We start from the raw sequence: 11,834 nt of genomic DNA on the forward strand, positions 1-11,834 counted from the left end.
GCAGGACTGGCCTAGGGGTATTTTAAAGGGGTTTTAAATTAAATTTTTAGTAGAAGCGGCCAAATTTAAATATTTATTTTTAATCTTTTTAAATTTTGTATTGTATTACTGTTTTAAACTGGCTGTAAGCCGCCCTGAGTCCTCCGGGAGAAGGGCGGGGTATAAATTTAATAAAATCTAAAATCTAAATCTAAATCTTTTATGACTCGTGGACTTCAACTCCCAGAATTCCTGAGCCAGCATGGCTGGCTCAGGAATTCTGGGAGTTGAAGTCCACGAGTCATAAAAGAGCCAAGGTTGCCTACCCCTGCTATAACTCATACTGCAGAAGGGCGGTCCTTAGTAGATTCTTGGCTTACTGAAAATCACTGTTTCTTATCAAGTCGCAATAACTTACTCATCACTTGTACGATTTCTCCTACCAGTATTTCTTTTCCACCTGACGGGTTTTAAACATCTCTTGGACCCGGTGTGCAATCATCTCATCTTTCGCTAGGACCATCACTCCAGTAGTTTCTTTGTCCAGCCGGTGACATAAATGCAGAGGTTGAGCTTTCATGCCCCCTAACATCTTTGCCAATATTGGCAGCACATCTGTAATGCATGTCTTCACCCGAGGGCCACCTGTGAAGTAGAGAGAGACTAGGTTTATTTATAATGCAAAGGCATAAAACCCGGCTTACAAATAATTGTTAGGTGCCTTTATTCAACCAAGCTTAACCAAACTATTTCATCCTTAACACAAATCACCTAATTTCCAAAGCTACTGGGTTTTTTTATTGGTGCTACAGCATTTCCAAATATCAAACTCAAGTTGGACCAGTTTCAGGAAAAAACATATTTTTTATGTTGAGCTACCTGTGAAAACACACATTAGTGTAATCTGAGAGTTGGGTGTTCTTTTTGTTGCTCCTCCAATATTTACCATCAAAACATACATGCTCAGACATACGATGATGCCAGTTTATTTTCATCGGTTTTAATACCAGTCTATGCAGTATACAAAAAGAAAAAAAACCCTGACAGCAGGGTTTGCTTAGAGAATCCACAATATAAAGCATCTGCCACATATATAACTAGGAAGTCTCAAGCTACATTCTGAAAGCAAAATAAGACTTATAAAGCCTCAGAAACCGACGCAAAATCATTTGACGTCTCAGCAGGACTTTTATTACCCAACTAGTCTAATACATTTTGATCAACACTGCTAGAAAACCAGCATTATATTACACTTACCATGGACAGGAAGTCCATAAGGCTTGTTTATTACTACAATATCTTCGTTCGTGTAGAGCACCCCCTGTTTGAGAACCTTGGCTAGGACGTTAGGATGGAGCTGCTGGAAGCATCGGGTCTGCTGAACATATTCTTGCACTCGCCTCAGTACTCGGTCTTTTGGAACCTTTGAATAGTCAATGAAGAACAAGTCAGGTAGTTAGTCTCTTTACTGCACAGCTTTGGTAGCAATAGCATATAACAAAGCAGAAATGCATATAAGACAAGGTGTCAAAGAAGGTGCTACATAGAAAGTACATATGTTAGGGGGATTTTTGCTTTTAGGGAAGGGTGAAAATTAATGTGAAGGTGCTATAGAAAAAATGATAGTATGGCTGAGAGAGAGAGAAGGGGGAGAGAAGGAGGGGGAAGAGAGAGAGAGAGCAGTTCTTCCATCTCATTTCTTAAAGTCTGCTTTTCCAAGTTTGGAGAATCCGCTAATTGTTATTCAAAGATAGATTCAAATAAATCTGATGGAACAAAACTGAACAGCTAAAGAGAATGTATATTATTTTTTTTTGAAGATTATTGCAGCTTGCTTCAATGCAAGTCCTGGGTAGCCTAAAATATAAATATTCATATAAATATAAAATATGAACGATTTTATTGGAAAGCTAACAGGATGGCGGGCAAAGAAATGCTATGAATAGGAAGGATAGTTCCAGAGCCAGGGTCAGATCACTTACTAGTCAAGCTGTGTCTGTAAATTGTCTACACAATAGAATCCTTCACAATGAACAAGGAGGGTAACACACGTCATTATTCCTGCATCTCAACAAATCCTTCTAGGATTTTGCACATCACAAAACTTCCATTGCCGCATCGCGCGTAGCTGGGAGACCCAGTTCGCTTAATTTTCAAAGTTCTAACGACCAATGCACGCTGGGAAGTGTGGTTTCTCCGTGGTGCATGCTGGGAAAAACCAACAACCCCCAACCCAGTGTTTCTCAACCTTGACAATTTTAAGGCATGTGGACTTCAACTCCCAGAATTCCACAGCCAGCAATGCTGGCTGTGGAATTCTGGGAGTTGAAGTCCACATGCCTTAAAATTGTCAAGGTTGAGAAACACTGCCCCAACCTCATGATTCCCAATCAAGCCAACAGATTCACCTCCGGGGCCACTTTCGGCTTCTTCTGCTCCCGCAGCTTCTCCGCCATCTGCTCAGCGGTTACCGAAGCGGCCGCGGCTGGACTGTGGGAAAAACTCCTCCGAAGAGCGGCGGCTCGCAGAAATGAGCAAGGAACGTTTTGGGCGGCCATTTTCTTTCGTGTCCACGTGACGTCAGAAAGGGGGTGGACTAAACTCTTCACGTCACGCCCCTTTCGCTCGCGGGCTATCCTCGCGCCTTGCCCGGAGGAGGCCCACCAATCGCGACGTCCGTCCAATGAGACGTCGGTGCGACGCTCAATGCCCCACCTTCTCTCTCTCCCCGTCCAATAACCTACAGGGAGAGGCGGAGCAAAGCTGGGCAGACCAATGAGAAAGACAAGAAGGGAACCTTTACAGCCAATAGGAACGTGCCGGCGGCTAGGTGGGTCTTGGTTTTCAAGAACGGCAGTTGAGAAGCGGCGTTAACGGTTGTCTGGCAGCCGGGAAGGCAGCGCGGGCGGTGGCGGCCAGGTACTCGCGGTGGGACCGAGCCGGGGGAGCGTCGCGAGGCTCAGCCCGCTCAGGAAGAGAAGCGGGTGGATTCGGAGCCGGCCGGAGAGGCGGTTAGAAGAAGGGGAGGCGGTGAAAGCGCGAGGCTGAGGAGAAAACCCCACTTTTTCTTTTTGTGGCGTTTAGTCCTTGCTCTCCAGCCTCGGAAAGCAGCGTTTCAACCCTCAGCATGCTGACCGGGGGGATTCTGGGAGTTGAAGTCCCCACTGAGTGGCTGAGGTTGAGAAACCCCGTCCCCGTGGATGGGAAAGTTACAAAGCAGCAGCCTCGGAAGCCTGCTGGGGTGGGAGCTTCCTTCGCAGTAAATGATGTTCGTTTTAATATATGTGATCTGTAACGTGAATAAGTAAGCCTAACCCTAATATAAACGGTGTGACCACAAAATAATTTTATTCTAAGGCAGTGGTTCTCAACCTTTTTAATGCCGCGACCCCCAACTGGTTGTAAGTCGAGGACTAAACCGGTCATAAGTCGAGGACTAAACCGGTCGTAAGTCGAGGAATAAATCGGTCGTAAGTCGAGGACTAAACCGGTCGTAAGTCGAGGACTACCCAACCGGTCGTAAGTCGAGGACTTTCCCTGCCCGGGGGCGCTGCGCATGCGTGGTTCCGCCCCCTGCGCCGTCCGAGGCGTAGCTGGCAAGCGGCAGAGACGGAGCAGGCCGACCACCAGCTGGCCCAGCCCAAGGGAGGTAAGGCACCCGCCGGAAAAGGGGGAAAAAATGGCGGGCAGCCTTGCTTGGCGACCCCGTGAAATGGTCGACCGACCCCAAATGGGGTCCCGACCCATAGGTTGAGAACCGCTGTTCTAAGGGGCTGCTCAGTAGAAATGGGTCAGAGAATTAGCCCGAAAGGGATTCTGTGAGGGCTAGAACTTGAAACGCAGTATTTTTGCTATAAATGTTAGCAAAACCTCGTTCCGCTACAGAATTTTTCCATTTGTTGTTAACCCCAATTAGTGTAGGTCTTAATATTTATTCTTTTGCTTCTTTTCCAGGTCAATTTCATGAACATTTTGAAGGAATGGTAGTTGCTAGAAGATATTACAGGTATGAGAGCCCTATTTAATTCTTGTAAACAAAATAGCATCAGTTGTGTGATAGGAAGAGCTTGATTGCTGTATCCAGTTAGGGGTGTAGTTACTACATTTGAAGACTGCACAATTTCTTTCTTCATAGGGAACTATTCACAGACACGCTAAATCATGATTTACTTTGATTTATTAAATAACTAATCACTGACTCGCTTGGGTAAAAATGCAAATGCTAAATCATGGTACAATAATTACATTGTCTAGTTTACGTATTATGCTAAGCCACAAGCCACTTTTGGCTTAATGTGTCAACCCAACCAAAGTAATGGTGTAGGTAGGGATGTATTACGAAAATTAGCTTATAGAGCCTAATCACTCATGTAAAAACTTCTGAAGGGCTAGATTTATAAATTACATCAATTCGCCATTTAACTACTTTTTCAAAAAAGCCATGTTGGCCGTTTAATATTCCCAACTATTCTAAATTTGATCACTCCTCATAGGCTGCATGATTGTTTATTTTTAGCTGAATAATTTTGTACAAAAGGACACTTTTGCAATCTATTATTATATTGTACAGCCATGGAAATGGGTTTCAGGTGTCATAAGCACCATATTTGAGCCTGCACTAAGTTGTACGCCATGGTTTGCAATCCATAATGACTGAATTCACTTGTTATGCTAAGAAGATACCATATTCTGATTTAGTAAAATGTATGAACTAAGCTTATGATTTGAGGCTTTTTATGTCTTTGTCCACTGATTGCTGTACATTTCAACAGATGATTTTTTAAAATATTTCATATGGCATTCTGTAATTACATTATGCTGTTCATAAAGTGTATGTAGAGATTTCCAGGGGAGTAATCTTCAGGATCTTCCTTCATGAGAGACAATGAAATCATATTCAGATTTTCTGCCGAGTGTGTTTTTTCTTCTGTTCAATGATGTCCAATTCTTGAAGATCGCTTGGACAAGTTTTCTTGATAAGGTTTTTCAGAAAATAGTTTGACATTATATCTCTGTGCCCAGGGTGGGACTAGAACTCATAATCTCCTGATTTCTAGCCAATACCTTACCCTGTATGCCAGACTAGTTCTCACCAAATGTTTAAAGCAGGTAAAAAAAAAAGTTTTTTAAAAATATGAGAAATGTAAAGGACCGAGAAATTTGCATAACTAGTATTTTCTGGAGAAAACGAAATTATTAAAATACAATTCCCTTGGAAGCGTTACCTACTTGTATAGCTTCCACCATATTCTGAATTACTGTTTTGGCAAGTATAATTTTTAAAATCATTATTTACAACTATTTATGGCTGCATATGGAAAGTATCTAATGGTTAAACAAAAACGTAATATCAGGATCTGATTCAGTTTTTTTTAAATAATTGGATATCTGCCTGTTAGTTATATAACAAAATATTTATTTTTTGAAGGTTAAAGGGAATGTATGAAAGTCTACATGTAATGTAATTACCATTATAATTTTAGATATCTGCTTAAGGTAATTTCATTTGTTTAAAGATAGCAAGATAGCGTCAATAAAATTCAGTCTGTACTAATACATATCCTTTTTGCAGCTTGTTCTGGAATTTCCTTGTCGAATTCAATAGAATCCACCTGATTGCTCTTAATTTCCATTTGCTCATCAAATTCCCTTTCAGGATGCTTTGTTTTTTTCAAATTTGGTTGTTCAATGCGTCCTCGGCGCACAAAATGACTGATACGAGATTCTAGACCTTCACATTTGGGCCGATCCATTAACGGTTTGTAATTGCGGGCTTTCACTCCCTCGATTAAAGCACTGATCTGGTTGTGGACTGGTGGTGTTACCTCTCTCCAGAGTATTGTTGTGCTGTTGCTTGAAGCTGTAATCAACAATTAGTCATCATCAGAACAAAAAAAGAAAAATCATAGCATTTAATTCACTAGTTGCTTCTGACCTTTGAAGTAGTTCTAAATATATTGGAACTTGTTAAAACCACTCCACTTAATACAGTTTTAACATATTGCTGGATATATTAGTTAAATAAAAGGAAATGGTTCTTTCGAAACAAAATGCTCATTATACATGAAGAGAGTTGTACATGTGTATAAAATGACAACATTGAATTTTACAGATAGACCAAAACACATAGTATACCAGCAGATTTTATCTACCACATGTTAAATTGAAGCTTCATTTCAATACAGTTTAAAAATATCATTCTTCCTACCTGGCTCTGTAGGTATCTTTGCAAAATCCAGGCCCCATAACATGCTGTACAGCATCTGAGTTTTAATAGCGTGGTTCGTCCAAAGCTGCTGAAAGCGTGTAACGTTAAATTCCTGGACTTGATGATCATAGATCCACTGGATGTTTTCAAACTCACAGTCATATAAAACTAGAGGAAATTCCACTGCCATGCTGCAAGGTAATCAACTTGAATTAGTACAAATCACGTAATTCCAAAAGAGCGCACATTGTTTTGAAAATGCTATAGCTTTTGGCAAGAGATCCAAATTATGAAATATAATTTTAACAAGGCATGCTCAAATATAGAGAGCCAATGCAGTAAGAGTGTGCATGCTTTCAGGAATTCCTACCTGTATTGTGGTTTCCTAGGATTGGTTTCTATATCGAACAATTCATCAATAATCTCAGGCTTCTCCATCCTTTGCCCAATCAGGAAGAGGATGGCCATCATGCAGCGGACTTGGTGATAGAGGAATGCCTGTCCCGTTACTTGAAACGCATACATTTGGAAAGGGTTTTGTTCTTCCACTTTCCTTTCTTGATCTGCAAGCTTCACTTCTGCAGACAGGATTGTCCTCTGAAAGTTGGTCACACCGTTGGCTACATCCATTTTGCAGAGATTACGAAAATCGTGGTTCCCTACAAATCTTTGAGCTGCAGTATTCATAAGAGCGACATCCAGGTCCGCACAGGGGAAAAAATAGCGATAGGTCCTCTTCAGGCAACTGAATCTAGCACTGAAGCTAGGATCTACAGGGACCCATGCTAATACTCTTATGTCAGGAGGGAGCACCTGATTCAAAATATGGGTGTAGCGGATCTCCTCTGAAATAGGACTTTTACCTTCTGTTGCAACCACGGATTTATTCTCTGAAAGGTTTGACCGGAGATCCAAAGAGATCACCTGAAACATTGCAAATAAATTGTGATTCTAGGGTTAGATACACATTTTCAGTTGAATTATCATTGAATAATTTTCCTGTTTATCCAGTGGTGAAGAGCTTTCAACTAACTGGCTGAGGTATAATTTTTTTGATATCCTGTTGTTTTCATAATTTTCCTGTTTACTTATAATACATTCAGAAGTGCCTCTTGTGCCAATAAAATATAATTACAACCAGAACCTTAATGCTGAAATACCACTATCATTGGGATTGCAGTAGAAATAATTTTGATTTAGTGGGGCTTTATAAGATTCTGCATGCAATGGACTACATTTCCATGACAATATAGGTCATTTGCATAATGGTGTTAGGCCCAGAATACATTTTGGCCTAAATGACATTACTGTAATGGAAATGACACTGGCAAATTATATAAAGTGCTTTTGCATTTAACATGTTAGTTTTGCATTTAACAGACATTTATGTATAACAAAAGTTTCCCATTGTCCATTAAAGCATTTTACTGGATAAATGTTTTGGAGTAGTTTTTCCTGGAAACTCTGGACCTTAATTGCTTTGATTAAACAGATGTTTGTTACTTGCAATAATAGACCTTTTCTAAATAGCTAAATCTTTTTGCAGAAATAGATTGTCATCGGTTGCAGATCGATGCTCAGGCTCATCTCTTAATTTCATAATAGATGCACTCTTAACTGTCTACTTACAAATGTTGTAATTTAAACCATTGTAATGCATTAATAATAAATAAGTAGTTTTTGTTCTTATGTTCAGAGTTTTCTAACTATACAGTTATCATGCTGTATAACAATATTACTGAGTTCTAACTTGATTGTGCAGTTGACTAAATATTGGCTTATAAGATGGGCAATAGCCCAAATCTTTAACAAAGCACATTAAATTATATGGGTTGTAGGAAGAGAGCTCTGTGGTGGCCAAAAAAAATCAGGATTTTAAAAGCACCCTTTATTGTCTAAACATGTTATTAACAGTTGTAAGCTTTTATCAGGTGAATATGATCAAATGAGCTGTACTTCACAAACGCTTATTTAACATTTATTAATTGGAAAAGGTGCTATCAGACTCTTAAGTTCCAGAAGAGATTGTTAATGAAGTTCACTAAGCATTTCTGCACAATTAATGTTGACATAGCCTTTTAAAAAGTGGAGGGGGGAGCATTATTTGTTGCAATAACGCATGTTCTGTGTTCGCCCCGTCCTCATTTTAGTATAAATTAAATACGAGTCTTACTTGTCCAAAAGCACTGACTCCCTTGTCGGTGCGTCCACAGCGATGATAGTTAGAAGTCTGTCTGTTGACCACCAACCGAGTTTTTCCCAGAGCTTCAAACAGTTTCTCTTCTATTGTGTTGTGGGTGTTCTCCTGGCTGGCAAAGCCCTGATATCCCCACCCCAGGTAGGCAATCTTTAGTGCCACATGCCTCTGGGCATACGCACTGAAATTGAATGGCCGCTGTGGACGTTTCTTCCCCTTTCCTGATGCTGGGAGGCCATTCCCTTCACCTTTCCTGTTTTCCAAGAGTCTGCCTTCTAGCTTTTGCACCGTCTCTTCCAGCTCCTGGATTCTCTTCAGTAGCCTTTCTGTTTCTTCTGTGCCTTTGGCCATTGGTGGAATACTATTAAAAAAAAAAGAATCCTGCAATATGAAAATGCAGTGGAAGTGGAAAAAGGATCTTTCTGGGAATAACCAAAGTCATGCAATCTGTATATGCTGCTAGAAATTATTCGGCTGGAGAAAATTAATTTGCTGCTCGCTTGCCAACCGTTGTTTGGTTTCTGTAGAGAAAGCTTGTTGGGATTCTATGATTTTAATTACTGAGAACTGCGTGTCTGCTTTTGTTCACTTACAGAAGAATCAGTTTTAAACCACCTTTCTACTGGGATCCTCCATTTCTAAGTTGGCTAAAGAGGAGCAAAAGGTACCTGTCCCAGGTAGGCATATTAATATACGAACAAATAAACCCCTGCTGGCATCCTGAAGGCATTCAGAGCACGCCCACTAATGCCATTTATCGGGACCCCAAAAGCATTCCTTCTACATCGTGGTGTTTGCCCTCTGGAATGAGATCCGAGGGGCTTCAATCCTAATAGTGTTCCAGACAGCTTTAAAGGCCTGATCCTTCTCCTAGTCACTGAGTTAGGCTGGCAGGTATATGATATGTTTAACTCGGAAAATCCTGCCATCTTGTTGTTGTCTTTTCTCTATATTTGTTATTTATTTTTATATTGTGAACTGCCCAGAGTTGATTGGAGTCAGGCAGTATAAAGTTAAATTAATGTTTTTTTTTAAAAAGCTGCTCTAAGTTGTTAAGTGAGAAGGTGGTTTAAAAGAAAAGGGAGACACACAAATTGGTTTCACTGGAAAGTGCACCATTTTACTATGCTTATTTAGAAAATGATTCTAGGTATTGCAAAGCCACAAGTTATTTTAAAGGAAAACTGAAATGCCGATAATTGCTGAGTTTGCAGAGGGGGGAAAAGGGACTTAAAGAGCATTGAGAGATAAATAACAAAGCACTACTGTACATTCCTTCTTTGGCTTATATATTCCTTCGGAAATAAACTCCATCCTTGCTCCCTAGAATAATCGCAGGCACTTATCAAGCTGTTGGAGAGTTACTACACTCCCTCAAATCATCTCCAGGAGAGGAAGGGATTGGGTGTATATGCCTTTGCCTGAAAAAGTTGGGATGTGCACTAGGTGTGTCTCAGCCTATCTGGCCAAAGGAGCTGGGGAGGGGCAGCCTTCACAACTGTCAACAAAAGCCCATCCTATTTATAAATAACAAGATGGGCTGATAGAAATGGGGTTGAGCAATACGTGTGAGTTGTAAGACTTAGCAGACTGTACAAACCCAGCTTTTCATCTCTTCCAGAACTGCTAACTACCCCGACTGAGAGAAGCAATGCAAGCCCTGATACGACCCAACCGATACCGATGGAACTCTATGAGCAGGGAAGAACGGCTCAAAGCCGCCGCCATGGACTTTATTCGCATGTGTGCAGAACAGGGTGATGGTGATAGCCCGAGGCAGCTTCAAGCGGCCCCTCAGCTGGACCCCTACCCGAGAGCCTCGGTGGCCTCAGTGGCCAGACCGATGCTTCCCACAGTGATCAGGCAAGGTCAGACAGAAGCCAGCTTCCAGTCAGACGACCCCGAGAATTCCAGAGTTTCTAAGAAACCTGTGATGAAAAGGAAAGTTCTGAGGCGAACGCCTGACGGAGAGGTGCAAGTGACGGATGAATCCCTCACTAGTGAGACAGAATCCAATAATCCAAGTGTCCAACAATCCAGTCCTGAGTGTGAGAACTTAAATCAGAGAATGTACCTTCTGAACGCTCAGGAAGAGGAGGAAGAGTGTGTGGAGGGGAACCAGCCCCAAAGTTCCCCTGGGTCAGTCTACTCCTGGAGCCCCTCGGAGGAAAGCCGGCATCAGTGTTCCCGGAAAGAGAGCCAGAGCCTCAGCTCTTCATCCTTTGAGCAGGACTTCATCCTAACCGCCCACCCCAAGTCCTTCATCTTGCCAAAGTTGGAGCAGCTCAATCGGAACAGACCGAAGACCGATCGGGTTGCCCGTTACCTGGAACACAAGCACAACTGGGAATCCCTGCGGCTTCCGGGGGAAGATCCCAGGAAAGGTGTACGCTGGAGCATTCGGGAACAGATGCTCTACAAGTCAGAACTGCCTCCTAAGGCTCAGCCTGTTTACATCCCCAACAATTACCTGGTGCCCACAGAGAAGAAGAGATCTGCCCTGCGCTGGGGGATACGCTGTGACTTAGCCAACGGCGTGGTGCCTAGGAACGTCTATTCCTCCTAAGAACCTGGAATCTTTAAAAGGTCACACACAGAAGAACTTAAGTCGATCCCAAAGAGCCAAGCTAATGCAGCTAGGCTATTTTTATTTCTTTCCAATTCCAAACCCTAACTCGTTTACTCTTAAAATGTATTTTGGATCTGAATGGCTACTTTCTGGCAAAAGATTTTTTTTAAAACCTATCGTCGTTTCCGATCATATTATTTGAATGTAAATATTACCTTATAAAAAGGCAGGCAGAAGATGAATCAAAACCTACTGAAATACAGTCAAGTAAAAGGATCCTTGTTTGGTTTTTCTCCCCCCCCCCCCCCCAAGATACTTCACACACATTCCCCTCTTTGAACTCCTGTACTTTTAAAAAGTTTTAACTTCTGGATGTATAGATTAAATTAAATGTATGAAGTGAAATGATTATTTTATTCTTTTCAAGGCCAAACTTCATTTCTCCTGCTTTTCATCATGCATTAGAGTTGCTGTTCATGTCTACAGAAGTGAACCTTCCTCTGGAATGAGACACAGGTTAACAGGTATACTTCCTTGTATGTGAAAGTGCTGTTTCACAGATAGGATGTCAGAATGGCAGGATATTTTCTTCGCTGATTTAAGCAATATGCTTCCTACACATGGAAGTTTTATCTTATGAACAATAATGTAGTTTGCCTACTGAAAAATGCAAAGAGCCATGAAATAAATAATAATTCAAATAGGTGGGTTTAAAGAGAAAGAGACAGTACAAAACCATTTCTAATAGGGATGTTTTGCAAGTTTCAGATAAGAGGGTGCAGGTAATTCAGATCATGAGGGGTCCTTGGTGCTTTCTGAGCTTGGTGGTTTTCTTGCAAACGTTTCAGTACCCAAACTAGGTGTCATCATCAGCGATCGTG

The 11,834-nt window shown here is 41.4% G+C and overlaps 3 protein-coding genes across 4 annotated transcripts; 1 reads left to right on the forward strand and 2 right to left on the reverse strand.

The window, feature by feature from the left end:
• Nucleotides 1-422: 422 nt before the first annotated feature.
• Nucleotides 423-2,549, reverse strand: LOC107300456 (mitochondrial RNA pseudouridine synthase RPUSD4-like; the record flags this gene model as incomplete). The annotated part of the gene is made up of 3 exons (XM_015829779.1): nt 2,388-2,549; nt 1,237-1,402; nt 423-624 (listed from the first exon to the last, which is right to left on the reverse strand). Coding segments are annotated over exons 1-3 (518 nt in total), but the record flags the coding sequence as incomplete, so codon positions are not given.
• Nucleotides 2,550-3,938: 1,389 nt separating this feature from the next.
• LOC107300458 (hydrolethalus syndrome protein 1 homolog) lies at nt 3,939-11,222 on the forward strand. Of its 2 annotated transcripts, XM_015829781.1 has the most exons (3): nt 3,939-3,985; nt 8,980-9,061; nt 10,006-11,222. In XM_015829781.1, the coding sequence occupies exon 3, from the start codon at nt 10,036-10,038 to the stop codon at nt 10,948-10,950; it is 915 nt and encodes a 304-aa protein (XP_015685267.1). In that variant the 5' UTR covers nt 3,939-3,985; nt 8,980-9,061; nt 10,006-10,035; the 3' UTR covers nt 10,951-11,222. The 2 variants fall into 2 exon arrangements, with proteins under 2 accessions (XP_015685267.1, XP_015685269.1); XM_015829783.1 differs by lacking the exon at nt 3,939-3,985 and having other exon boundaries at nt 8,977-9,061.
• LOC107300457 (tRNA pseudouridine(38/39) synthase-like) lies at nt 5,396-8,740 on the reverse strand. The gene is made up of 4 exons (XM_029287002.1): nt 8,361-8,740; nt 6,558-7,111; nt 6,188-6,378; nt 5,396-5,839 (listed from the first exon to the last, which is right to left on the reverse strand). Exons 1-4 carry the CDS (start codon nt 8,733-8,735, stop codon nt 5,520-5,522), a joined length of 1,440 nt encoding a protein of 479 aa, XP_029142835.1. The 5' UTR covers nt 8,736-8,740; the 3' UTR covers nt 5,396-5,519.
• Nucleotides 11,223-11,834: the final 612 nt, after the last annotated feature.

This window comes from Protobothrops mucrosquamatus, unplaced genomic scaffold, assembly GCF_001527695.2.
Source record: "Protobothrops mucrosquamatus isolate PMUCROS unplaced genomic scaffold, P.Mucros_1.0 scaffold7151, whole genome shotgun sequence".
In the NCBI taxonomy this organism is placed as follows: Eukaryota; Metazoa; Chordata; class Lepidosauria; order Squamata; family Viperidae; genus Protobothrops; species Protobothrops mucrosquamatus.